This window comes from Trypanosoma brucei, chromosome 1 (assembly GCF_000210295.1).
Source record: "Trypanosoma brucei gambiense DAL972 chromosome 1, complete sequence".
In the NCBI taxonomy this organism is placed as follows: domain Eukaryota; phylum Euglenozoa; class Kinetoplastea; order Trypanosomatida; family Trypanosomatidae; genus Trypanosoma; species Trypanosoma brucei.
The window spans coordinates 712,051-737,158 of NC_026734.1; the positions used below are offsets into that span (position 1 = coordinate 712,051).

The following is a 25,108-nucleotide window of genomic DNA, read 5'->3' on the forward strand; positions in this document are numbered from 1 at the left end:
TGAGGGGCGAAAAAACCAAAAGAGAGGAGGGGAGGCAGCGTTACGGTATGGCGAGTAGACGAAAAGATGCTGCCAGTTGGAGCACAAACTACACGGCTCCATCTGATATTATGGTGGATGAAGCGGCGTTGCAGAAGGGCGGAACGGTGATTTTTCTCGCGAATATGTTGATGGCAGAACACGAGGCATTTGGGCGACCGCTGCGGTATGGGGCGGTATTTGAGCATTATATTCTTCGTATGGTGCAGTTGTTGGCGAGATATGCGATGGATGGTTCCGAGGCGTTGGCATTTGTGAGGGAAACGGTGGAAGTTTGGACGGAGGGAAATGTGTTTGCGCCCGCAACCCTGCAAGACATGCGTGATGCTGTTGGAATCAAAGCTAATGCGAATAATCACAGATAACCGGCTCTGCTTTTTTTCTTCTTTTGAGTGAGTGGAGGATCAGGATGTGGAGAAGGAAATACGGCAACATATGCGAATCATATGGCGATGAAAAGCCCCCCCAAAAAAAAAGAAAAAGAAGCAAGTACCAATAAGGGAAGGAGGAGGAATCAATCGATATAAATAAATAAATATAATGTATATATATACATTTGCGATTGTGCGTGTATTGCCGTGATCCTGCCTTACTATAATCGTCGTCATTGTCACTGTTTTGAAATTCTACTTCCACTCTAGCCTTTATTTTTAACTTTCTTTTCGTAAATACAGCGCTTGTAAGTGGGCTGCTGCCACATATTTTCCTTTGATAATAAAGACAATAATAGTAATAATAGCAGGACGAACGGGCAGCATTTGAGACGCCTTGTATTCACAAAAATAAGAAAAAGTGGTTTACCGCGTGCAACAATGACGGTGGACGCAAATGCCGCCTCCAGCACTACAACGACTACAGATTATTATTTTGATTCTTACAGCCATTATGGAATTCACATGGAAATGTTGAAGGATTGCCATCGCACCACATCATATCGTGATGCCATGTGGCGTAATGCGTACCTTTTTAAGGACAAGGTTGTGCTTGATGTTGGTTGCGGGACGGGAATCCTTTCTATGTTTGCTGCAAAAGCGGGTGCGCGGAAGGTGATTGGGGTCGACTGCAGTACTGTTGCCGTGCAAGCGAGGGAAATTGTAAAAGATAACGGTTTTGAGGATGTTATTACAATAATTCAAGGTAAGGTTGAGGAAATACAATTGGATGAGAAGGTGGATATTATTATTAGTGAATGGATGGGTTATTTCCTACTCTATGAGTCTATGTTAAACACCGTTTTGTACGCTCGTGATAATTTGGGTACTCCTGATGTGAAGATGTTCCCGGATAAAGCTAACATGCACGTATGCGGCATTACTGACGAGCAGTACATCCAAGAACGCTTCAACATTTGGGACAATGTGCAGGGAATTGACTTTTCCTACTTCAAACGCCTAAGTTTCATTGAGCCGCTTGTGGACACGGTGGAACGATCACAAATTGTTACCAATGTAGCACCTCTCGTTTCATTTGACATCAATACCGTAAAAGAAGCGGATCTTAGCTTCACATCGGAGTTTGCGCTTGAGGCACAGGCCTCCCGCGGAAAGCGTAATGGTGGTAATAGCATTATTTATGTTCATGCGCTTTCTGTTCACTTTGACACGCCCTTCACCGCTGGTCATGAAGTGGTGATACTTGACACAACTCCATATTCCCCTCCCACGCATTGGAGGCAAACGGTTTTATATCTTTTTAACCCGCTTCGGATGCGTGCGGGAGAGCGAGCCACCTTTCGCATGAAATGCAGCCCAAATGCACTCAATGGGCGAGATCTTGACATTTCACTTCATGTTGACTTCGAAGGGGCACTTCAGATTAGTCATTATGACCAGGATTTTCGGCTGCGGTAGAGGTACTGGGCGATTCAAGGGCGACAGCAATAAAAAAAAAAAGAAGAGAAGATAAAAAAGAAAAAGAAGAAAAGAAGGTTGTGAAGAGTTATCACGTCTTTGTGAATGTGAGCTATGGGGTGTGGGTGTGTGGGGAATTATGATTGATCGAAAGTGCATAAGAAAGAGAAAGAGAAAGAAAGGGAACGAGGACTAAAGGAGTTGGAGTTGGTGTGGGGTTAGTAAACCATTGCAGCGACAACAACCATCAGCACAGTAATAATATTAACATAATGAATGAATAACACGTATCGGGTGGTTTAAGGGCACAATTCGCCCCAATGGGATTAATGAGGGGCGGTTGCGTTTCCTCGGGAAACAAAAGGTGTGCAAATGAAACAATGGGGATGATGCGGTTCCATCCACTTGTTTTGCTTGCACGTTGTAACAACGCATGTGAGTGCGTGATCGGCACCGAGTATTCAAATATATATATATATATGTATATATATATATATATATATATGTTTCTGTTCTCGTGCCTCTCCCTCGTTCTCACTGCTTTGTTTGTTTGCCACAAATTGAACCCCTCTTTTACCTTCTCCTTCCGCTCTTCCACTTCTTCGGAAAATAGAACGGCTTGGGTTCTTTAACTTGTAGTTCGATCAAGCGGTAACATTCCTCTCATTTCATTTGTTGGTATTCTTTTTATTATTATTGTTATTATTTTGTTTTTCCTTTTTTTTTTTTCGTTGACGCTATTGTTATCGTGTGTGTGTGTGTCTGTGGAGAGTATTAGTGTGTGAATTTGAGTCCGTCATTAGCGTTATAAAACATTTTGTCCCTGATGCATAGCGATGACAAGCAGGCACAGCGGTATCCGAGAACGAGTGATGCTGCGCGGGTTCATTCCACCTTAAGAGTTGGACAAAACACATCCGATAAGGTTCCGTATGGCCGTTTGAGCAGTCAAAGCGGGCCCGGCACCCCACGCGGTGATTTGTTTCCGCCTTCCAATGGACTTTCAAAGGTAGAAGGGGAAGAGAAACCAGCAGCAGGTGCATGGCAATACCCATCCGAACCCATGGCAACACCCAACACGCAATCGGTCCAGTTGAATGGTGCACTACCGGTTAAAAATGAAGAGGGAGAGACGAAATGTAGTGGTGATGCCATACGGGAGGAGGGAACAAAAGATGGAGGTGATGGAGTTATTATTGGAATAGATGCTGCTGTGGAGACAGGAGGGTTAGTTGCAAACGAAGAGAGTGGCAAGGAGGATGAGAATAGGGAGAGTAATGTCAACAGTACGCCTTGCGCCAGTGGCACCAATGAAACCATTTCTACTGCCACACCTACCCTTAGTAACGCTACCGCAGCTTCTGTTGTATTAACACCTGCAGTGCCTGCTTCCACTGGATTGCGTGCATCCAGGCGTTTGTTGGATTTCACGGGCTCCACAAACGTTAGTAATGGCCCTCGTGCCGCTAGTAGACTTTTCGACGTCAAACCAGTGGGAGGCGGAGCTCAGGCGGCATCACAAGGGGTTGGATTTCTTCGTCTCTCCAAAACGGTTCCATCAGCAGCATCGCAAGCGGTGAGTGCTCGAATGAGGACTTCTCGAAAAAATGGACCGACTCTTAGCGCCACTAGCAGGGGTCACAGCAGTACCGCTCATGAGAATGTCCCCTGCCGTAACGATTACACGTCGTTAAGATTAAAGGAGCAACGGAGACGGGAATTGTACGCGTGGAATGAAGAGTTACGGCGGCAGGATAAAAGTGACATGTCCGCTGATGCCGTGTGATTACTTTCCTCCTTTTCTTTTCTTTTTTTTTTCTTTTCCTCCTTTTTCTTTTTAGTTTTTACCTTTTAGTGTGTGAATTGCTTGAAATGTCATGAGCGGGAACGGCGGAGTTCCCTTTTTTTTTTTGTTTCCGAGGTTGTTGTTCTGCTTCGTTCCATCTCTCTGTACTTTTGCCCTGTTTAGCGTTTACATGTATGTGATCATTTTAGTGCGTTAAAGCGTGCATGCGCATACATAGATGAAAAAAAAAGTATATAAATATATGTTTATTTATCAGTGAATGTGTTTGTGAGCCGTGGATTTATTAGTGTTTGCGGTTATTATGATGTACGGGAGGGAACACGAAAAAGGATACCGAGAGGAAGTAAAGGGAAAGTGCACACCTGTGAAGTGTCTTCTTTTTTTTTTTTTGAAGTGGAGAAGACGGGACGACGAAGTTTGAAAGTATTGTACCCTTTCTTTTTCTTTTTTCTTTTTTCGCTATTTCACTAATTTGTTTATTTGTTTATTATCTTTTTACATATTTACACGCATGTTTGAATCCTCCTTTCGTGCCACCGCCCACTCTCGATGTGTTTTTCGGTGCTTTTTTTTTTTTTGAACTCTTTCTTTTTTACTTTCTTTTCTTTAATTGCGTTGACCAAAAAAGAAAAAAAACGTGAAGGGAAGGGAAGGGAAACGAAGAGAGAAACACAAACACATACATCTATTTGAAGTAACTAATAATAATAATAATAGCACTGTAATTACCATTTATTGTTATTATTGATAGTTCCTTTTATTTATTTATTTATTTATTTTAGAGCCATGAGCGGATTGCCTGGAAGTGGCACGCAATTACACAACTACTTTGATCTCATTGTTAACAGCGACCCGCGAGTTGCTTTTGATATTCTCCACCCCGCCGTGATGAATGCCATTGAAAAAATGGAAAGGTCTCAACGTCGCAGTCATCACGCGGATGCAAATGATGATGATGATGATGATGATGAGGAAGAAGGAGAAGGTGAAGGTGAAGGCGAGGATGGTGATGAATATGGTGAGGGCGGAGGCGATTGTCTGATGGGTGCTGCTGCGGTTAGTGCCAAAACAAATGAGGAGGCGACGGCAATAGTGGTGAATAATGACGTGAGGGCATGTTTTGTTATTCCGACACATCAATCAGTGCTTGACACGAGACATGTACATCAACCTAACTTGGCGGGCATGGAGGCATTTAACAGTCAAAAAAATCATCACCTCGCCCATCAAGTGTTAGGACCAGCGTTAATGCATGAAGTGCAGAAGTTTGGGCTGCAAAAGCGAAGGCGGAATGAGGTGGAAGGTGTGGAGGAGGAGGACCAGTCGACGGAGTAAGCACTCGAATACGGATGGCGGGCGGTATGTGATATACATAAATAAATAAATATAAATATATATTAAGGTTGCTGGTGTCATACATGCACATGTGTGGAGTGTAGAATCGCTTGTTGCTGATGGATGAAAAGAGAAATTACATGGAGGGGATGCCGCTGTTCGTCGGGGTGTTAACTTGTACATTAAAGGCCGAAACTTTGTTGAAGTTATTGTTATTATTATTATTACTTTTTGATACCGCACCTCTTACCTTTTCTTCGGCTTTTTTACCACCGTACTTTCCTCACCTGTATCAATGATGTGTTTGGCCTCTGATCCCTTCCTCTTGCTTTTCCACCCACAATTGCTTTGTCTACTGATAATTGGTATGAACTGAACAGGACTGATCACAGGCCGCATTTTATCCCCGTTTGGCAGAAGGAGAAACGCTGTGGTGGGCACAACAGTTGCCATGGAGAAGTTGCGTAAACGCGGTAATGAACTTTTCCCCACAGATCCTCGTGCCGCCGTTGTCATGTATCGGGAAGCAATTGATTTATACGATACGCTAAAGGACGCAGCGGGGGTGGATTCGGTTGCGGTGAAGGAGGAATATACCCGATGCGCTGGCAATGCACTCACTTGTTTGTTTAAGTTGGGGCAACATGAGGAATGTGCGGCATTGGCTGTGAAGGTGCAGCGTGTGAACCCCTTGATTGCGAAGGCGTATGCTTTTATTGGGCGTTGCATGCTTCTGGGAAATTTCCCTTCACTTCCAAAGCGACAATATGGAATTGGTCCACTGCAGTATTTGTGTCGTGCCGTATATTTGCTCCCATCCATGGCGGAGTCCATGCGGCCTTTCATTGGTGAGGCTCTTGATAAACTCTTAGCTGAGATTTTGCCGCCAGAACGTGAGGGTAATGACGATGACGAACAAACAATTGAGGAAGAGCCTTCCATTGAGGTGAAAGAGGGGGTTTGTGGAAAATCTGTTGTGGCTGTCACGCGTCTGCCAGCCCATCTTGCGGTGAGTTCGACTTTACACCCTTTCAGTGTCTGTTCATTTGACGAGTCATGTGGTGCTGGTGTGTGTTATAACTGTGGAATTGTTTGTCCTTTTTCTGAGAGTGATGAACCGAAGGGTACAACCCAAAAGGATAAATATGCGTGTGGCCACTGCAAACTTGTGGGGTATTGCTCTGCGGAGTGTGCGGCTAAGCATCGAATTCAGCACGACAAGTACGAGTGCCGACTGTTGCAACGGTTGAAAAACATGCGGGATTCCCTGCAAGCATCTCATGAGGAGCGGGAGCGGGAGGGACAAGTCGTTTCCATCACGGACAGCGTTGACGAGTTTTTTACGACGGCTGTGCATTGCATCACCACATTGTCGGGCGTTAGGGTTCACCGTCCCGGTTACAACGCTGTGGAGCACCAGTTGGAGGGCCATCCTGTTGAAGTAGCGCAAAGTCTTGGAAATTTGGTGCGCATTGTGCATGAGCTGTTGGACGGTGAAAAGGAACATGGTGAAGTGGCGAGGCTTATTGGCGTTATTCGTTGCAACGCAATTGAGATTTGTGATGATTCAGGTCTAGGCGTTGGGCAGGCACTTCACGCGGCAAGTATTACGTCTTACTTCAATCATTCCTGCGCACCAAATTGTGCTATTCAGAGCGACGCAATTGTGACAACGCGTGTCGTTGAAGCTGGTGAAGAGCTCACCATTGCGTACATTCCGCAATTGTACTGGCCGACGGAGTTAAGGCGTGGGGAGCTCGCGGAAAAATATTTCTTCCATTGCCGCTGCGTTCGCTGTTGTTGTTGTTGCGGTGGTGGCGGTGATGATCCGTATGAAGCTGCCCTTACGGCAATGTTACGCTCTGGAAGTAACAAAGGTGGTATTGACGGCAAGAAGGATAGCGGTGAGAGTGGCTGTGATACACACAGTAAACTAATCGGGGATGTTCAGCTGCTTTGCGGTCGTGTTCGTTCGAAAGATGCGTGTGATATCAGCAAGTCAGACAAGGATGCGTTACAACGTTTACTGCAGAAGTGTTGTGCTGAACTGTATCCTTTCCATTACCTTTGTCACGAGTTGCGTAATGCACTAACCTTCGTGTACACTGTTCTCGGTGATACGCGATGCTGTCTACAGAGTTGCCTCGATGAGTTCCTGCTGTGGGAGTCCATCGTGCCTGGAGCTCATCCAGTGAAGCGTCTTAAATTATTGAATGCTTTACAGTGCTGCGAGGATCTGAAAGATACCGGAGATAACGGTGGTTGTAACGCTAATGTGAGTGCCGGTTGTGGCGGCCTCACTTTACTGCCGCATCTACAGAAATTGGCGCAGGTTTATTACCTTTAGTGTTGGGAACATCATGTGCTCGACGTGAGTGGGGAGGGGGAATAAGAGTTATTAAATGACTGGTGTGTGTGTGTGTGTGGGGGGGGGAGGGGGCTGATGAGCTGCGGTGGCCTTCGCAATCACGTAACGTTTCACTTTTTTTCCCCTCACCCGCAGTGTTGTGCCACGAGTGTGTGTGTGTGTGTGGTCCCGCTTCTTCACTTGTTCTCCCTTATTTATCACACAATGAATGAAGCATGTTTGATTTCCCTCCTTTTGCGAACGCGTTATAAGGACAGGGTACGTCTGTCTTTTTTTTTTTTCCTTTCTCTTACATTATTCTATTTGTTGTAAAAGCATAGTTCCATGGAAGGACAAAACTCAGTTTCTCTTCCTGATTTGGTATCCGAGGGCCAATGCAATGCGCCTGTGGTAATACATTCGTTGCCAGTGAAGACAAATTTCCGTGGGACAACAGATGTCACTGTAAACTTTACGCAACATACGGTACGTGGAGAAGGAGGCGAGCTCCGCAATGCATTACGCGGGCGTACGCTTATAGGACGTGAAGTAATATTGCCATCTTCATATGTTATTGCCTGCGCAAGTTTCACCAATAAACCTCCAATTGCGGAGGCGGGTGGGAGGAAGTCTGGTGGAGCTGCTGCCTGTTTTGATACCACTCAGCCGTCTTCAGCGCAGGTGGAAGCGGCAGCGGGGGACATGCGCATCACAGCCGTGGCTGAGAGATTTTGCATATGGGAGCATGACAAGAAACCTGAGAGATCAGAGATGGTAACTCAGTGGCTGCGCTTGTCAAATGATCTGCACTGTTATGAGTAGGAATGTTGGGTGTTCAGGAGGAAGTCACGTGGCTCATTTTCTTTCATTTGCATTACTGGTTCATGCGCTGCTGTTGGGTTATAGAATTAATGGCGGTGAAAGAATTCACACACATGCAGACACACGTATATATATATATATATATCACATTCCTGCACTCACGTGTTATTTCACCAATTGTGCTTCAATTGAGTGGATGGGTAGGATTAACTACCTTGTGGTTTATGTTGTTGTTGTTCGAACGTATACCCTCAACAACAGGGCCCCGATACGAGGCATGTTTATTTGTGTCTGTTTCTTTTTTTTTTTTAAGATCTTTTTTTTTTCTCATTTGAGGAGGGTTGTCACGATCTCTGCATTTGATTTATTTAAATACTTAACCTTTTACTCCTTTCTCCTTTGAAGTAGTAGTGGTTTCCTGTGTTCAACCCGTTTTCTTTGTTATTGCAAGCAGACCTTTACTGATGACCGCAAACTACCACACGGCGGAATTGCACCAGGCCCTGGGGGCCGGTGTCTCGTACGCGGAACTTTGTTTTGCTCTGCAGCAGCGCATGTCTGTGGCTGAATATCAAGAGCAAGCCGTTCTCTTTGGAGCCATGCGCTACTGGTCGTATCGGCGGCTGCCGAATTTTGTACGAGAAGATGTCTCTGAGGAAAAATACTACGTGTCAATGGTGCAGCACCTCAAGGCAAGGCTTCAACTTTTTCCCTACCCTCATGTGGAAGCTGTTGTACGGTACACTCACGAAACGCCACTTGTGTATTACACCGTGATGATTGCGGAGCTTCTGAAGAAGGAGCGCAGTTACGATACGCTCCCAAATTTCACCGCCGTGGACGTGCTTAATTGTATAGGAATTGGGCGGAACGAATACCTTGAGCTTACACGCGAAGTAAGGAGTAAAGTGCGATGGCATGTCAACAGAGGTTTTGTAAAGGATCATCTGCCCGCTCGCCTTCTTTCTACTATGGAATTAACACCCTTTTGCCGTGTGCTTCCTGTGGATGGGTCGGCGGAACCGCGTAAGAAATCAGAGCTGACGAAGGGGGAGTTATTGATGCACAACCATTTGCTTCAGTGTTACAAGGGCCAAGACAGTAAGGACAGCAGTGGTGAAACGATTGTGAAGAACCCTGAGAACATAAGGTTCAAAAATGGCGGTAGTGGTGGTCCTGAAGTTAAGAAAGTTGAAGGCGATTTTGGTCGAATGGGTAGTCAATGCGGTGCTGTTTCTGCGGCATCTGCATCATCGCCAAGAACGCCACTGGGCGTGCCACCATCGGCTCACTCCAGTGCTTCTGTGGCTGCAGACGGCACTCCTATTGTGCCCTCACCGAAGTCTGCAGATGATGCGGCCGATATTGCTCATAGATGCTGTTATGCGTGTGAGTTATCAAGGGTAGAGCTTCTTGGTTTGTACCATAAGGGGCTCGTTTGCACTATATTGGATGTAAGCATCGAGGATCAAATTGTTGTGCCCCCACTGGAGCATTTCGTGATGAATCGCACTTCCGACGACCCCATTGAAGTGTTGTTGTATAAGGTTCTTGGAACAATTGACGATCGTACCTCTCTAAGGCAGTTAGCCAAGCTTCTTGTACTTGAGGAGGAAGATCTGTGCTTGGCAGTGCAAATGTGTATCCGACTTCGCTTGGCGCAACCACGCACGAACCGCATACCTAAGGATTTCGAGCCCTTCGTCGAGCGTGTTCACACTTCATGGAGTGAGTTGGTGCAACCATTCCTCACAGAGGAATCTTCTTCCCCTGTTGCTGAAACTGAATCGACAGATGGTTTTGGCGTTATTGTTGGTGATGATATTAACAGTGGTGCACTCGCTGACAGCTTGGTGGAATCCTCATGGCAGCCTTCAATAGACACTGAAGGGTTGGATATTGCTGTTCATTTCGATGGGGATTGTATAAAGAATAGCAGCAACGAAGTGAACGTGCAGAGCATCATTTCTAATGCCTGTGGTGCTGAAGGACAACCGGCGAAGCGACTGGTACTTTTGTACGACACGAGTTTGTTGGGGTTTCTCATGATGACAAACTTGAGTACCGACCCTTCATTCAGGCAACACGTTGTGACGCTCTTCGAGATGGGAAAGCTCTCAGATGAAACTATGGGCGGTTTTATTGAAAAGCTGGAACAGGTACAAGGTGCCAGAGCGGAGTGTGGTTTATTCGGTGAAGCGGCGCAGTATGTTCAGAATGTGCTTTCTCTCCGTGAGGTGGTGAAGAAGCTGCGACAGGTTGTTGGACCCGAAGGTGAACAGGGTTTGGATATGCTCAAAGTGGAATCCGTAAATGAGCAGGACCCAACGACGCGTTACTCCCTCCTTGCGCGGAATTACTGGGCCTACTTCGTTGCATCACCGGTAGCACAGGCTCCGCTGATTGACGTTAGTATTAAGGGCGTGTATGGAAGTAGTGTGAGTCTCATGCCGTCGCCGTGGATGATGCTATTTTTATACGAAAAGGTGCACATGGGACCACCTTCAGTTCTTTTGCCTGTTGGCTTGCCGCTCTTTGCTTGGCCGCCTGCATTACAAGATAGCAGGAAGCGTTGCGTGGCAAAGTTAAGGCTTCAGCCGTTCATGGTGAATGCTGAGGTCACGTATGCGGAGGTTGCCACGTCCCTTATTCTTGCGAATGAAATGACAGCAACAGCTCCACTCTTTGTGCAACGTGTTGTTGATGTTCCACTTGAAATACCAGCGCCTTCAGCCATGGCGGCTGCTGCTGCAGAGGCGGCATATGAAGACGGTGGTTTGGAGGGTGATGTGACGTGTGCGATGAATGGTGTTGTGGTGGAGTCGCCCTTTCACATGTTACTGACCGTGTTGGTCCCTTTTACCGCATCGGATGACGAGGCAGTCGAGTTACTCTGCAAAGCAGTGCAGCACAAGAAACCTTCAGTTGCGGCATTGCGTTTCATTAGTAACCAAACGCGTAACACAACCACGTTTACTCTCCAAGTTAACGATACCAACAACACAATAATTAGTGAAGAGGGTGTATCCAGTGACGGTGGGTGCGATACTCCCACTGCCGATGTTGAGGAATCCGACAAGGTTGTGACACCAAGGGCCAGTGCTTCCGTTATGGAGGAAACACACCCAATGATGTATGTTGAATGCTTTCGTAGTGCAGTAGAAGCATTGCAACTCCAGGACTCATTGGGACATTTTAACTTTCACGTTTCGTTGTATGAAGTAGGTAACACGTCAACGGATTCAGGTAATGCATATCTGTTTCGTGTGGACGCGGCTCACATTGTGGATATGGGCCTAGGTATTGCTTTAGCGGATCAGCCATGCTGTGAATTAATGGTAAAACATCTTGAAGGGTTGTTGAGTGAGTCGAGGATGGAGGCACATTCAAAAGCAATGTTGCAACTCTCGCGAGAGATGGGTAACTTTCTTGAGCGTCACTCAACCTTAACAACGACGGAGCGAGAACACATGGCATTGCAGTCAGCAGCCATTGCGGGCCCTCTCACTCAACAACATGTAAGGCGTTTAGGTGAGAAGGGTAATAGCGGTGCTCCATTTCCAAATTGTGTGTTACTCTTCGATGGAGAACGCCTCTCCGCGATTGATGACTGGGATCCGCTTGTGGAGTTGTGGCAAGTATGAAGTTTCTTTTTTTTTCTTTTGTCTTTTTAGGGAAGAGGAATTATAATGAATCAATGTTTTGTTTTCTATCTACTGTTTCTTTCTTTTTTTTCCTTTTCCTTTTTTTTCTTTCAATTGGGCATGTCCTCACCTCCCTATGTTTTTTTTTGAACATTGGGCCATATAGTGGATTGGTGCTTAGCCTCACCTCCCTTTTTTTTGTTTTCTGTAGGATGAAAAGGTACTTTTTTTGCAACCTCTCATCGGCGTTCATGAATGAAGTTATGAAGCCATGGAAGGCGGAAAACACAAAAACTTCTGCTGCTTTTAGTTGTTTACACGCACCTGAAGTTTTGTTGTTTTACATTGTTTATACGCCTCTGCCTAATTGTTTATTTGTCGTGGTTAACTTTTACGACTGCCATTCTTCCTGTTTGTTTTTGCTTGTTATTTAGTATTTGGTTGATTAGTGTTGCCGTGCGTGTGTGTATGTGTTGGGAGTGTGAGTTATGCCCGCCTAATTTATCATTATTATGATTATGATTAAAATCGCTGTTACACCGCCCCCTGCGGTTTGATGGATGTTCGCTACTGTTGCTGTACTTATTCATCGTAACCCCCCTTTCCCCATCTTTGTCCTTCTTTTTTTTTTCTTTGCCATATGGAGCATGTAGCGGTTGAGGGGTATCGCAACCTTGTCTATTTTAGGTACCGAATTAAATATCCATTGAACAATGTCGTCTTACGAGGCCTTTCGCCTACGTGAGTTGAAACAGAAGATTCCATACGTGATTGAATCCATAACTACAGCAGGGAACCTTGTTTTTATCGGTACAAATGACGGTAAACTTATCGTTTACGAACTTTCCCCCAGCAAAGGGGATCTTCGTTGTTTGCATATTCACACGGCCAGACGGAAACACCCTATTCTCGCCACTATTCCCATTGTGGAAAAGCAGATTCTTGTTGCGGTTGCGGACGACGCAATTTTGGTGTTCCGATTGGAAGAGCCGATAACATCTGCAGCGACGGATCACCCGCGGGAGGATCAGTTGCAGGAGCTTAGTGCAATAACTGGAATGAAGGACATTACCGCCGTACATGTTAAACGGCAAAAGGGAATATTTTCCATGGCGGTACTGCAACGCAAAAAGGTCAGCATTTATGAGTATAGGGAGCAGGGACAACGGCAGGAGTTTATACCAGTGAGGGATGGGTTGCAGGTACCGGATGGCGGAAAGTCACTTACGTGGGCCAGTCGAAATATTATGGTAGCACTTCGTCGTGAATATCTTTTAGTGGATGTGGCGAGTGGCATGGTGGAGTGTCTTTACCCTACTAGTAATAGCAAAGGTGTCAATCCCCTTCTGTTGCCGCTTGACCCCGTGCCGGAGGTTCTCGTAGACAATGGAAGAGGTAACGGGGCGCGCGCCCTCCACGACGGAACAATTCTCGCCGGTAATGAAGCCAACACGTTGGTGTGGTCCTCTCCACCAAATGGTGCAACGTATGTTCATCCTTTTTTGCTTACAGTACACAGCAGTAGCGGACTGGAGGTGCGGCTACCGTTTGCGAGTACAACACGCGGCTGCTCGGAAACCACGCCGCTGGGGCAAAGCATTGGCTGTAAAGGAATTGAACGTATTTCCCATCGTTCATACGCTGACTTTGATGTGACGCTGCCAACTAAAAGTACGCCAGCCGATGCGTTTCGCAGAGATGTGACCATCGCAACAAGTAGCAGTGGTAGTAGTACCAATACGGTTTATTTGGTTGAGATGGTGCCGCCACGCGAGCAGGTGATGGGTCTCATCTCCGCCAAACAATTCGAGTTTGGATTGTTACTGTATGAGCTTTGTGTGAATGAGGTAGAGGAGGCTTTGGCAAAAAGCATGCAAACTCATTATGCGCTGTGGTGTGTTTACAAGCGTGGTGATGTTAAGACCGCCATTTTGCGCTTCCGCGACGCACGGGTCGACCCTCGGTTGGTTATTAGTCTCTTCCCCGGGTTTCTCACACAACGTGCGCGTGATGCGTGGCAGGTACCCGCTGATCTGAGCGAGTTGCTGTCGTCTTTCCGTGCGTTTGAGGGTGTTGTGTGCTCAAATGAGTCTGTGGATCTTCTTCTTGACTACGTGACTTCTCTCCGCCCAGAATATATTGCCGCTGGTAGCAGCGCGTCCGTGGGAATGGATACATCTCTCTACCCTGATGTGGATGTGGTGCTTGAGGCGATCGATACGGCAATTCTGAGGGCATATGTTTTCTTGGGACAAGAGAAGGAGCTCTTAAATTTTTTGTGCACGGAAAACGCATGTGCTCCCAGGGATTCGGAGCAGTGTCTTTTGGAAGGTGAGCAATGGGTGGGGCTGGTGGCTTTATGGCACCGCCAGGGCTTACATAGCAGAAGTTTAGAGTTATTGAAGGAACTTGCTGTGACGGGGGAACCAACATGTAGTGCCATTGGTTCATCCGTAAATAAGGAAGGAGAAGGGATAGACACGGTACCGAACACTATCCAGGATGATAATGTTATAAGAGATTCTTTTAACGATGAGTTTCTCTCCGTGCTGCGGCGTCTGCTTCCCAAAGTAATGATACCTGAGCATGAGACAAGTGGTATATTTATTTCCCAGAGTGATATTTATAGCCACATGGAAGCGCCAATGGACCAAGAGGAGGACCTTCAGCAGTCGGCACGGCTGCTTCGGCGTTGTGTGGGTGTTGTGACGACAATTCTTTATTGCAGAAAACTTGCGTGGGACATACCAGAGACTCTCCAGTTGGTGGCGCGTCACGCTCTTTGGGTTCTGGCAAATATTCCACCACTGTGGTCAGTTATGTTATTTCCAGTAGACAAAATGACGGCTGAACAACAGGCCGCTGTGCTTCGATTAGTTCGCACCGACATGATGGGCGTTGGAACCACCAATATGCATGAGCGAGTGGTAGAGTGGTTATCTCTCATTCTTGGAAACCAATATGACACCTGCAGGGATGCGGCAATGCATGACGCTTACTGGAAAAGTTTGGTGGAAGTGGTGTTCGTTGAGGGCGAACAGGCGAAATCAGTGGGTGTTGGTGCTGAAATTGAGGTGGAGGAAACCGAAATTAGGCAGAGGCGGAGGAAGGTGCTTTGTGACTTCTTGAGCTCTTCGTCTTTCATGAACCTTTCAGTTGTACGCGCGTATTTGGAGCAGCCAACCGTGCGCTCTCAGGCATATCCCGAACGGGCAATAATTTATCAGCGCTTGAAGTTGCATGGGGAAGCCGTTCGCATGTGTCTCTACGAGATGAACCAATTGGAGGAGGCGAAGTACTATGCGATTCGGGCCAGCCGTGATGAAGAGGATGTATTCCTCGTGCTTCTTAAGGAATTACTTCGTCCCTCAACCGGTGCGGAGCCACGACTCGAGGAAGCGATGTCTATTGCGAGTACGTGTGGGAGTATTGAACCCCTTGCTGTTCTTGAGTTGCTGCCTGATAATACACCCATTGCAGTTGTGGAGGATTTTCTCAGACGCTCGCTTTCCGTTGCTGCCATGCGGAACCGAAGTGCGGCCATTTACGCCAGCGTGTTAGAAGCCCGAGTGCGGCAGGCGGAAAAGGCGCTTGAGCTGGAGAAGTCGCGGCGAGTTGTAATCGACATCGAAAGCTCCTGCGCGGTATGCGGGAAGAAACTACGGCCGGGGACGGTTTTCGCCCGCTTTCCAAATGGCATCCTTGTGCATCACGTCTGCATAGATGATGAAAGTGTCTGTCCTGTTACGCATAAAGACTTCCGAAAGGGTGTTGAGGTCCTCTTGCGGGAAGTGTTGTAATCAGGGAAGATAATGGTATAACTATATTTTGCTCTGTGTAAAATTTGGTGCTTGCGAGTCGTATGATGTGTGCACACGTGCGTGTTTGTGGAGGTGATGTTAAAAGAAATAAAGGGGGGGGAGACTACATATGCTGTAAGGATATTCAGCTTGGAAACTGAAGAGCTTTCATCACTCAAAGGTGAGATGTTTTAAACTTTCTTTGGCGTATGCTCCACTGCCTATGGATTCACTTAGGCCTCTCCCCCTCCTCTTTTCCCTTCTCTCTCTTACGCTCATTCATTCATTCATTCATTTTAATTTTTATGTGCGGGTTCTTGTGATCCGCATTGGTATTCTCACCTTCCACTTCAATGGCCGTAGTAAACTGCCCTCCTGCTGCGCGCCATTCATCTTTTTAACATATGTTTTACGATCATGTTGTAAGTGTGCTTGTGATTCAGTTTCTCTCTTTCTCTTCATTATTTCTTTCATATTTTCGTGATGCGCTACGCAAATATCCGCATTCGGAAATAACAATGCGAATTGTGCACAAAAAAAAAATAATAATATATAATATTAACAATAAAATAGGCGAAAGCATTGAAGTGCTTTTTTTTCTTGGTGGGGGCATGGCGGCCTTCTTCGGTTCGCTGGTAAAGTCTTTTATTCTTCCCAAGCCTTCTCCTACTTATAGTGCAGACAAACACCCCGGTAAACTGGTGCATATACCGAGGGTTGACTGGGATACACGGAAGGAAAATGGGACCTTTACGTACGGGTTGCTACTGCTCGACACGGCTGCTAAATTCATCATCATCTACGCTCACACAAATGCCGTAGACGTTGCGATGGTGTTTGAAACAATGTCATATGTAAGTAAGCGTACCTCTACCTCTGTACTGCTTGTGGAATACACGGGTTACGGAATTGCATATGGTGAGACGACAGAGCGTTCCATGAATGAAGATGTGCTGTCGGCGTATTATTACGCTGTGCGTCACATGCGGGTGCCCGCTGATCGCGTAGTGCTGATGGGCCGTTCCATCGGTACGGGGCCATCAGCTCAAGTATGTGCGCTTCTGCAAGGTGAAGAGGAGGTTCCAGCACTTCTTGTGCTTCAATCCCCTTTTACATCACTAAAGGAATGCGCAAATGATATCACGCCCAATGTGGGCTCAATTGTGGGCTACTTGGGTTATGATTGGTTTCGTACCATTGACGTGGTTGCGCAGGTGCGATGCCCCATCATAATTCACCACGGGCAATGCGATGATGTGGTGCCGTTTGAACACGCGCAGCAGCTAAAACGGACCATCGAAGAGGCAACACCACCCGGTGTAGTGGAGCTCCATGCGGAACCGAATCGCGGTCACAACGATCTTCCCACAGAGAGCGCGAATCGTTTTATAGATAAGAAACTACGATCGTTTGGGCAGCCGCGATGTCTACAACCCAGATGCCGGCCTTATCATTTAGTAAACCCATCCATTTACGAGTATCTCTTCTGCGTGAAAGAGCAACCCATAATCAACATGGAAGAACTTCTAAAGCACTGGAATGAAACTCTATCCATAGGTTCCTTCGCCTATAAGCGAGAGAAGCTGTACGTACTTCTCACAGCTTCCGTGTCACTCTTCGCTATGCGATGTGCCAGGGCGTGGCAACATTACGCGGGAAGTCGGAAGCGGCATTACGGTAACAGTTATATCGCCAGTTGCAATGGCAGTGTTGGTGTTGGTGTTGGTGTTGGTGTTGTTGGTGGTAGTGGTAGTGGTGGTAACGGTGATGGTAGTGGCAGCGGTGCAGAGGAGTTATATTGTGCTAAGGAGGATATCATTAAGAGGTGTTTAGCCTGTTGGGGAAGTCCTCTTGGCGCCTACTTAAGTGTACGTGGCCCTCCAATCCGTCACAAGATATTTGGCGTTCATTTGGATGTGTGTGTGGAGAATGTGGTGGCTAGCGATGGTATTAGCAATGAATCGGGTTTCCGTTCTTGTGGAGGCAATCCCTATTTCCTGAAGCGTGATACAGGGGAGGCATACTTGAGCGTAGCGGAGTTGGAGTTCACGCATGGCTTAACAAGAAGCGTCGCTGCAGCCATGTCCACCGCTCCCACTCTTGGCGGTGAGGAAGATGAAATGGACGTGTTTCTTCAGAAGAATGTGGTTACGAGAATACAGACACAATGTGAGCGTGTGGTTGCGTTTCTTGATAGTAATGAGTGGGAGAATATGTTGGAAGTTCTCGTGAGCTTTGGCCAGCGAGCACCATCGTTTCTCAGCAGTAAAGCGCTGCAGTATTATTCGGAGTGCTCATCTCAGGCACGCTTCGGTGACAGTTGTGGGACCGGTGCCGCGTGTTGCGGTAATGATAGCGGCCCGGCACCACGCAGTGAAGTGATGGAAACCATTGAAGATGTTGATGAGTGGCTCAGGCCGTGGGTTGTTAGTCCTGACACACGAATGCAATTGGGAACGGAGGTGCCTTGGGATTATTACCTTTTGAAGGCTCGTCTTTGTGTCGTTGAATACACGCCGCTGGGACCCGATACGAGTTGGGAGGAGGCGCGACGCATTACTGACGCGTGGAGGGTTGTGAAGATAATTCATGACCTCTTTTGTAGTTACTCCCGCCGTGTCCTCCACCCCTCTTTCAGCGCGTCATGAGTTGGCTGCAAACGCTGTGAGAGTAGTAAAAGTATACATGAAAGTTAATTAGGAGATAAGAAGGCAGAAAAAGGAAGGCTGGTGGCAATGGTGGAGTACGCGGGACAGTGCCATTGTCAATGGATCACATTCCGTGAAACCAGCAGCGGCAGTTACATAAGCGTAAAGCGGAACAATAACTAAGCAATCAGTTATGAGGCGTGGAATGAGGGGAAATAGCGATGCAGATAAGTTTAAAAGCAGGAAGAGCAACAAATAAATGTGCAAAATCCGCTCTGCGTGAGGCATACCCGCGTTAAAGGAGATTAAGCGAAAGGTTGGGTGGGAGAACCGGCTGCCTTCTTATGCGGGGGTTTCCGATACAAGTTTCGCTTGTATGATCATCTCGCGGTTTCTTAATGGGCTCACTTCCACATGTCCGCTCTCTTTAAATGCACCTTGCTGGTCGTGTACCGCAGTTTCAAAGTGAACATATTTCCGTACCTCTTTCTTTTCCATTTTAGTCTTGTTTGTCCGTTAATTCGATGCAAAAGTTGCTTTCGTCGATGCTCTCGTTGTTATTATTATTATTATTTGTAATAGTTGCCAGTTGTTGCAATTTTTGTCTTGCCGTGGTCTCTGGATTTTGGAGTTCACGCGCTTATATCTTCTCGCGCCGTTTTTTCGCTCACTCAATTTGTTTGTCTCTCCGCTATTTCTTCTATTTGTTTATTTATTTCGGCCTCCGCAACTGCGTTTGCTATTTCTATCCTTTCTTTTGACCTTTGTAGAAGGGAACTGTTGTAGTTTCTTTTTCTGTCATTGCGTCTTACTTCAGGGCGCGTAGCGGATACTCAATAATTGTAGTAGAGGCACGGGTCTCAACTCTGTGGATCTTCTCGCATAGAAAAGGGCAGAAGTATATACATTCATAAATAAATAAATATATATATATATATATCAGCACAAGCATACAGATTGTAGCAAACTCCATATAAAATTTAAAACAGTGAAATGCGCTCGCGCGAGGTGTACAGCGGATCGCAACCCATAGAGGAATATCATTCACCCAGTTCCCCATCAATTTCAAGTTCTGGTGACCCCTGTCGTGAGCCCATATCACCTTTGGGGGATCGCACGTTGATTATGGCTTTAGACGGAATGTTGCATGCCTCCCGCAAGGATGGTGGATTTGAGGGAGTGCTACGTTACGACGACTTGCGGCAGTTGTTGGCGAGGTTGGGCCTTACGTGGGAAACAGATCGTATTGATGACTGTTGGTATGATATAGTGAGGGGTCATGCCGCGCCAGTTGCGGATGACATGTCATGGGTTCGACATTGCGTTTGTGAACACCTCTATGGAGAGTGCGCTGGGATAAGCACCACAGAGCTTTTGAGTGAGCAGCGGACACTTTCACCGCGGGACGAATTCTGTAATCTCGCGGAACTAAATGCCATCTCTGCATGGCGTACACCCGCGAAAGAAAAGAGGGATCGAACACAAGCGGTAGCGCCGTCAAAATTCACGTTAAGGGCGAAAACTGTGGTTAAAGGAGGTGCCGGTTCGGAAGGGATGTCGCCTAAACGAGAAGCGCAGCCGCAACGACAGCGATCCCCGCCGCGGTCAGCGACATCACCTCAATTGTTGTTCGATGAGGCGGTGTGCAGCAGAGGTATTAGTCCACGTCAGGGCATCTGCTTTACGTCACCTACGATGTCAAGTATGCGGAGGGGGCGCGCTACCGCTGTAATGTCGAGGCACCGGTCTGGATTAAGTACTGACAGTTTCCCTAGACGAAGGAGTCCCTCACCATCGTCGCATGGTGATGTGTTCCACCGCCTAACAGAAGATGCCCACAGCAGGAGAAATCGGCAACTTGCCGTTGCTGCAGCAGCCGTTGAGGCTCAATCGGCACCGCAAACGGGGGGCACCGTTTCCACAAGTCCTGCGCGATCCCGTCGTCCATCACCTGGTGGGCGTGGGATGTGGGAAAGGCCAACAAAATCATACCAGGCTAAGTTTTCTGGTGAGCCTCCACCATTTGACCCTCTTGAGTCACAACCAGCCACTCCACCCGTGACGAGGCATAAACCACCGGGACCTTCGTCTTTTGTACCAACGGGATATGTAGAGGCGGTAGCGCGGTTGCGAAAATACGCATCATCACGCCCACATTATCAGGACTTCATGAGCTCTCTTCGTTCAGAGCCCGTAACTTCTCACGTAGTCGATGATACGCCAATTCTTAGATTGCCAGTGCGGGGGGGTGCTCGGCAGTTTTCGGGAAAAGTTGTTGATGTGCGACTCGCAACGCCCACACGGTCACGATCCAACGATGTGCTTCGTGATGTGCCGTATGATGATCCATCGCGGGTGATTTATCAAAACATGCTGCGGGGAAGGCGGTGTGCATAAGTTTTATACGCCGAGGCGGCATAGACGCGATTTCCATAGGGATGTTTTGTTTTTGTTTTTTACTTTCCCTGCTTTTATATCATTATTGTTAGTCTTTTTTTTCTTTTTTGAACGATTTTCTTCCGCATTCTTATTTTGAATATCAGGCACGCTAGAATTTTTAATTTCATAGAAAAATGTACGTTTTGAGCTTCTGTATTGCGTATTCTCGTGAAATGAGTTCATTCCTTTCTTTCTTTTTTTTAATTGTTGATCCTTTTTTTTTTTCCCCCTCCCCTGTTCCTACCGGCCCCATGTCTTTTAACCATTGTGTTTATGACCCATCGCTTGTAATGAAAATAACATTTTCTTTCCATATAAATTTGTTTGTAATGTATCTGTATCTGTATTTGTGTGTGTTTACTTTAGGCGTAGTGAAACACACACACACAAAAAAAAAAGAAAAAAAGAGGAGGGGAAACCTGTAAGTCCAGCCCAACCGCGTGAGGTTGCGTATAGTTTGAGCCGCTGCAGTGGGCATTTCAATGCGGTTGTCTCATCGTTGCCTCATAAAGCGGGATTTTGATGCTTGGGCTTATAACATATACTGGCCGCAGAAAAAGGCGTTTCTTCCACTAATGGGCTTCGCGAGTTTAACAGTTGAGGATATTAAGTTTGCATACAATGCGTGGTGTCTCTTGCGTCTCGCAATGTTTTATGGTGCCGCACACCCAAAGGTTCTCAGTCCATTAGTGAACTGCACTCCATCAATGGACATCATACATGGCGGAAATCGAATTTTTTACATGCACTCGCAAGTGTCCACTCCCCTTTCACAACGAAAAATAAAAGTTGCACTAACTCCCTGCCATCCCGGGGCACAATTACTGCAGTCATTTCCGTGGGAAACTGCAGCTCAACAGGGCGGTTGGGGTTCAACGGAGAGCGATGATAATTGCGGCGTGGAGATAATTCTCGGAATGGAAAATGGCATGTCTGAAGAGGTGCGTGCGGGATGTGATTATTGCCTTTACGTGCCTCAATACGGTTCTGTAGGTTCACTTTCAATGCTTTCAGCAATGGCAATTGCCGTACATTTGGCCTTCTGTGCGCGGTGGATGAGGCGGGGTACTGAAGTGAATGAACGACTTGTACCATTTTTGGGGCATATGCCTTTGAGCAGTGACGCCAATGACACAATTGCGCCCTGTACGCTTCCACATGAGAAAAATCTTATACACTTTAGTAATGAAGAAATTCGAGCTTTACTTGCGGAGAGGCGCCTGCAGTATCGAATGCAGCTTTCCGTGATGGTATATAATGAGTTTGGTGATCGCAACATTGGGGCCATCATGCGCAATGCAAATGTGTTCAATTGCGAGGAACTTATTGTTCTGAATCGTCGCAAGTTTAACCGGCGGGGTGCCGTTGGTACACATCATGTGCTCACGACGACATTTCACGCTACTTTGAACGACAGGAGTTGTCAGTCACGTTTGCAGGGTTATGTGTTGTGGCTACTGCATCAATATTATCCATATCTGAAAGTTTATGGTGCATCTCCATCTAATGATAATGATAATGATATTGATGTTGCCACTTTCCTTCGACACGACAACATTCACTTGCAACGTTGGCTTCGATGTAATGGTTACCAACACAATGAAGCGGGCCCAATCGCTAATATAACTGCAAGTTTTGGAACTGGTGACCACTGGGTTCATCTTATTGGAAAGGAAGTTTATCTTGACGATGAGAGTTCACTTGTGTCCGCAGTAAAGTCAGCTGCTGCAGCGGGATATCGCGGCATAATGTTAGTGGTTCCTGAAGAGGGCGCAACATTACCATTAGAATTGGTGAAAGAGTCACAACGCGTAGTTTTTATTGCACATCCCAATCGACTTGCACGGGATGTGCAGCGTGGACTTAATGGTGCACTCGCGACGGCTGTTGCTCTCGAGCGCCTTCGAACCGCAATCGATAATATTTAAGCATTCGGTGCTCTTCCGCCACGAGAAGTCACACGTGTAACATTAACTCGATCGCCCGCTTTACTTTTTTTTTTTTTACAATTTTGAAAAAAAAATAACAAAAAAAAAACCCCTTTTCTCTCCTCCACTCTTCCCAGTATTTGTGTTCATGACGCGTGTGCCCGTGTATATATATATATATATATATATATATATATATATATGTGTGTGTGTGTGTGTGTTCAACCTTTGTTGTCATTTATCTTAACTGTTGAATGTCCACCATATAATGGCTTATGCAAGTGCCTCTTCACAGTTTCTTTCTTTTTTCTTATATTTGGAAGGAGAGAAGAAGGGGAGGGAGGGAGGGGGGACAAGGCTTTTTTTAAAAGATTTTTTTTTAAAATTTTTATTTTCACAGATGGGGAGTGGAATTTATTAAAGTACTGCGGGCGACATTAACTCCCATATGCATTTCGTTTCAGCAGTATGTGAGGGCCTGTTGCTCCCTCTTTTCTGCAATTATCGTCTAACAGTAGTAGTTATTATAATTATTGTTATTATTATTATCATCATCATCGTTATTTCTTCTCCTCACCATTTGGCACGTGAGGGAATTTGACATTTTCCATGGGAAGTGTCCTGCATTTCGTCTCTCCTCTCCTTTCCTTTCCTCACCTCTCTTTTTCTTTTTTATTTTCGAAGCGTAAGTTAACACAAGGTGTATATTAATAAATTTTAAAAAAAAAAAGAGAAAGAAAGAAGTATCCACCGCAAGTGGCGCTGTCGTATAGGTTTATTTTAGGAGAGAAGTGATTCAGAAATCCTTCACACACACCAATTGGAATCATTTTATAAGGAATCATGTCGGAATCCGTTGATCAGTTATTAAAAACGTACCTTCAGTCATGTGATTATTCAATTGATTCCTCTTCCAGGAAGAAAGCACTTGAAATGTCATGTTTGTGTTGCCATGTTTATGGTGGTGAAGGACATCTTCCTGATGGTTGGCTCGTATGCACTCGTGAAGTTGAGGGACTTAAAAAAAGGGACGAGAGTTGCGGTTTTCGATCTGAATTGTACACAAATGGTTCCAAATATGTACTCGCCTTTGCGGGAGTTCACGACAACCGAAGCGCTTTTGAAAGTGCGCTGCAATTAGTTGGAAAATCGGATGCGTACAAGTTAGCAGCGGCAAATGCGGCGTTGGTGGTTTCCGCTTTTGGATTATCAAATGTTTCATTCACGGGGCATTCGCTTGGCGGTGGTTTGGCGACTGCAGCTGCTGTTTTTACCGGCGCTCCCGCCATTACCTTCAATCCCGCTTGGCTTTCATCATCCACAAGATCCGAGTTGTTAAAATTCCCTTCGGTTGAGGTAATTAATTATGTTATTTTTGCCGAAGCGCTTGATGTGTTCCAACGACATCCGCAACTTCTGAACTCCGTCCCTGCTGGAGCTTTTTTTGCTGGACTTCTCAGTAACAGCAAAATTCAACAGTTTGGCACATTTAAATATATTTACTGTAAAGTTATACATGACAGGCCACATTATATTGATGCTCACCTCATAGAGACAATTATTGAGGAATTACGGAAGGAAAATGGAGAAAAAATTTCAGCTTCTGACCTGGCCGCTTCATCACTCCATGAAGATGTTATGGGAGGTATGGCACAACTTGTGCAACAAAAGATGTCAGTTATTATGGAAGTTGTTGCGTCTGTCATGTCAAAGCAATTTTCTGCCGGAGGGTTCGGTTCTTCATGAACTCATAACGCAAAAAAAAAAAAGAACAATAACAACAACAACAACAACAGAAGAAGAAGTAAAATGAAAAAAAAGAAAGAAAAAGAAAAGAAAAGAAAAAGAAAAGCCACGGGAGTGTGAAGGAGAAGTAATGGGTCGGGAAAAAGAGAAATGTTGCCGGACACCTGCAGCGCTAAATCAATGGAAAGTCCCTTAAATTGTCATTCCGCTTTCTCACAACCTCGTGGCATTTTTTTTTGTTTTTTGTTTTACGCAATGCGACTTAAAGAGGTGTGTGACGTCAGAAGGGCCCGTGGGATGAAATTGTAAGCGTATACATTTGTGTACATAAATATATATATATATATATAAATATGTATTTATATACGTGCATTTCATTCCTGTCTGTAATATTTGTTTGTGAGGTTGCGGCACATTTCGTTGTATTCGGCGTCCATAACTTTCCAACATTTTTGTTTTTTTTTCTCCTCTTTCCAAAAAATGTTGGTTCCCAGTTCCCTCGCATTCCCCCGCTTATTCTTCTGTGCCATTTTTTTTTTGGAGACTATTTTCCATTCCTATTTATTATTACTAATTATTGTTATTATTATTAATTGCCATTTATGTCATTATTACAAAATAACCAATTATTATTATTATTATTATTACTATTTTTATTAAATCTGTTGCACTGCGGAGGACATTTGATGCCCTTTCGCGTTGA

The 25,108-nt window shown here is 45.9% G+C and overlaps 16 protein-coding genes across 16 annotated transcripts; all 16 read left to right on the plus strand.

Moving 5' to 3' along the window:
• Positions 1–2: 2 nt before the first annotated feature.
• On the plus strand, positions 3–404 carry TbgDal_I3200 (hypothetical protein, conserved, (fragment); the record flags this gene model as incomplete). The annotated part of the gene is made up of 1 exon (XM_011773294.1): positions 3–404. A coding segment is annotated over one exon (402 nt), but the record flags the coding sequence as incomplete, so codon positions are not given.
• Positions 405–851: 447 nt separating this feature from the next.
• On the plus strand, positions 852–1,889 carry TbgDal_I3210 (arginine N-methyltransferase, putative; the record flags this gene model as incomplete). Its single annotated transcript, XM_011773295.1, has 1 exon — positions 852–1,889. The coding sequence occupies one exon, from the start codon at positions 852–854 to the stop codon at positions 1,887–1,889; it is 1,038 nt and encodes a 345-aa protein (XP_011771597.1).
• Positions 1,890–2,715: 826 nt separating this feature from the next.
• TbgDal_I3220 (hypothetical protein, conserved) lies at positions 2,716–3,675 on the plus strand (the record flags this gene model as incomplete). The annotated part of the gene is made up of 1 exon (XM_011773296.1): positions 2,716–3,675. The coding sequence occupies one exon, from the start codon at positions 2,716–2,718 to the stop codon at positions 3,673–3,675; it is 960 nt and encodes a 319-aa protein (XP_011771598.1).
• An 807-nt stretch (positions 3,676–4,482) lies between these two features.
• On the plus strand, positions 4,483–5,031 carry TbgDal_I3230 (hypothetical protein, conserved; the record flags this gene model as incomplete). Its single annotated transcript, XM_011773297.1, has 1 exon — positions 4,483–5,031. The coding sequence occupies one exon, from the start codon at positions 4,483–4,485 to the stop codon at positions 5,029–5,031; it is 549 nt and encodes a 182-aa protein (XP_011771599.1).
• Positions 5,032–5,482: 451 nt separating this feature from the next.
• TbgDal_I3240 (hypothetical protein, conserved) lies at positions 5,483–7,378 on the plus strand (the record flags this gene model as incomplete). Its single annotated transcript, XM_011773298.1, has 1 exon — positions 5,483–7,378. One exon carries the CDS (start codon positions 5,483–5,485, stop codon positions 7,376–7,378), a length of 1,896 nt encoding a protein of 631 aa, XP_011771600.1.
• A 345-nt stretch (positions 7,379–7,723) lies between these two features.
• Positions 7,724–8,200, plus strand: TbgDal_I3250 (ribonuclease H1/H2 small subunit, putative; the record flags this gene model as incomplete). The annotated part of the gene is made up of 1 exon (XM_011773299.1): positions 7,724–8,200. One exon carries the CDS (start codon positions 7,724–7,726, stop codon positions 8,198–8,200), a length of 477 nt encoding a protein of 158 aa, XP_011771601.1.
• A 464-nt stretch (positions 8,201–8,664) lies between these two features.
• On the plus strand, positions 8,665–11,844 carry TbgDal_I3260 (hypothetical protein, conserved; the record flags this gene model as incomplete). The annotated part of the gene is made up of 1 exon (XM_011773300.1): positions 8,665–11,844. The coding sequence occupies one exon, from the start codon at positions 8,665–8,667 to the stop codon at positions 11,842–11,844; it is 3,180 nt and encodes a 1,059-aa protein (XP_011771602.1).
• A 212-nt stretch (positions 11,845–12,056) lies between these two features.
• Positions 12,057–12,278, plus strand: TbgDal_I3270 (hypothetical protein, unlikely; the record flags this gene model as incomplete). Its single annotated transcript, XM_011773301.1, has 1 exon — positions 12,057–12,278. The coding sequence occupies one exon, from the start codon at positions 12,057–12,059 to the stop codon at positions 12,276–12,278; it is 222 nt and encodes a 73-aa protein (XP_011771603.1).
• Positions 12,279–12,557: 279 nt separating this feature from the next.
• On the plus strand, positions 12,558–15,644 carry TbgDal_I3280 (hypothetical protein, conserved; the record flags this gene model as incomplete). The annotated part of the gene is made up of 1 exon (XM_011773302.1): positions 12,558–15,644. The coding sequence occupies one exon, from the start codon at positions 12,558–12,560 to the stop codon at positions 15,642–15,644; it is 3,087 nt and encodes a 1,028-aa protein (XP_011771604.1).
• A 404-nt stretch (positions 15,645–16,048) lies between these two features.
• TbgDal_I3290 (serine peptidase, Clan SC, Family S9D) lies at positions 16,049–18,292 on the plus strand (the record flags this gene model as incomplete). The annotated part of the gene is made up of 1 exon (XM_011773303.1): positions 16,049–18,292. The coding sequence occupies one exon, from the start codon at positions 16,049–16,051 to the stop codon at positions 18,290–18,292; it is 2,244 nt and encodes a 747-aa protein (XP_011771605.1).
• Positions 18,293–18,816: 524 nt separating this feature from the next.
• On the plus strand, positions 18,817–19,053 carry TbgDal_I3300 (hypothetical protein, unlikely; the record flags this gene model as incomplete). Its single annotated transcript, XM_011773304.1, has 1 exon — positions 18,817–19,053. The coding sequence occupies one exon, from the start codon at positions 18,817–18,819 to the stop codon at positions 19,051–19,053; it is 237 nt and encodes a 78-aa protein (XP_011771606.1).
• A 232-nt stretch (positions 19,054–19,285) lies between these two features.
• TbgDal_I3310 (hypothetical protein, conserved) lies at positions 19,286–20,689 on the plus strand (the record flags this gene model as incomplete). The annotated part of the gene is made up of 1 exon (XM_011773305.1): positions 19,286–20,689. One exon carries the CDS (start codon positions 19,286–19,288, stop codon positions 20,687–20,689), a length of 1,404 nt encoding a protein of 467 aa, XP_011771607.1.
• Positions 20,690–21,213: 524 nt separating this feature from the next.
• TbgDal_I3320 (SpoU type methylase, putative) lies at positions 21,214–22,659 on the plus strand (the record flags this gene model as incomplete). The annotated part of the gene is made up of 1 exon (XM_011773306.1): positions 21,214–22,659. The coding sequence occupies one exon, from the start codon at positions 21,214–21,216 to the stop codon at positions 22,657–22,659; it is 1,446 nt and encodes a 481-aa protein (XP_011771608.1).
• Positions 22,660–22,860: 201 nt separating this feature from the next.
• Positions 22,861–23,100, plus strand: TbgDal_I3330 (hypothetical protein, unlikely; the record flags this gene model as incomplete). The annotated part of the gene is made up of 1 exon (XM_011773307.1): positions 22,861–23,100. One exon carries the CDS (start codon positions 22,861–22,863, stop codon positions 23,098–23,100), a length of 240 nt encoding a protein of 79 aa, XP_011771609.1.
• A 402-nt stretch (positions 23,101–23,502) lies between these two features.
• TbgDal_I3340 (expression site-associated gene (ESAG) protein,putative) lies at positions 23,503–24,405 on the plus strand (the record flags this gene model as incomplete). The annotated part of the gene is made up of 1 exon (XM_011773308.1): positions 23,503–24,405. The coding sequence occupies one exon, from the start codon at positions 23,503–23,505 to the stop codon at positions 24,403–24,405; it is 903 nt and encodes a 300-aa protein (XP_011771610.1).
• A 353-nt stretch (positions 24,406–24,758) lies between these two features.
• On the plus strand, positions 24,759–24,998 carry TbgDal_I3350 (hypothetical protein, unlikely; the record flags this gene model as incomplete). The annotated part of the gene is made up of 1 exon (XM_011773309.1): positions 24,759–24,998. One exon carries the CDS (start codon positions 24,759–24,761, stop codon positions 24,996–24,998), a length of 240 nt encoding a protein of 79 aa, XP_011771611.1.
• Between the last annotated feature and the right edge of the window lie 110 nt (positions 24,999–25,108).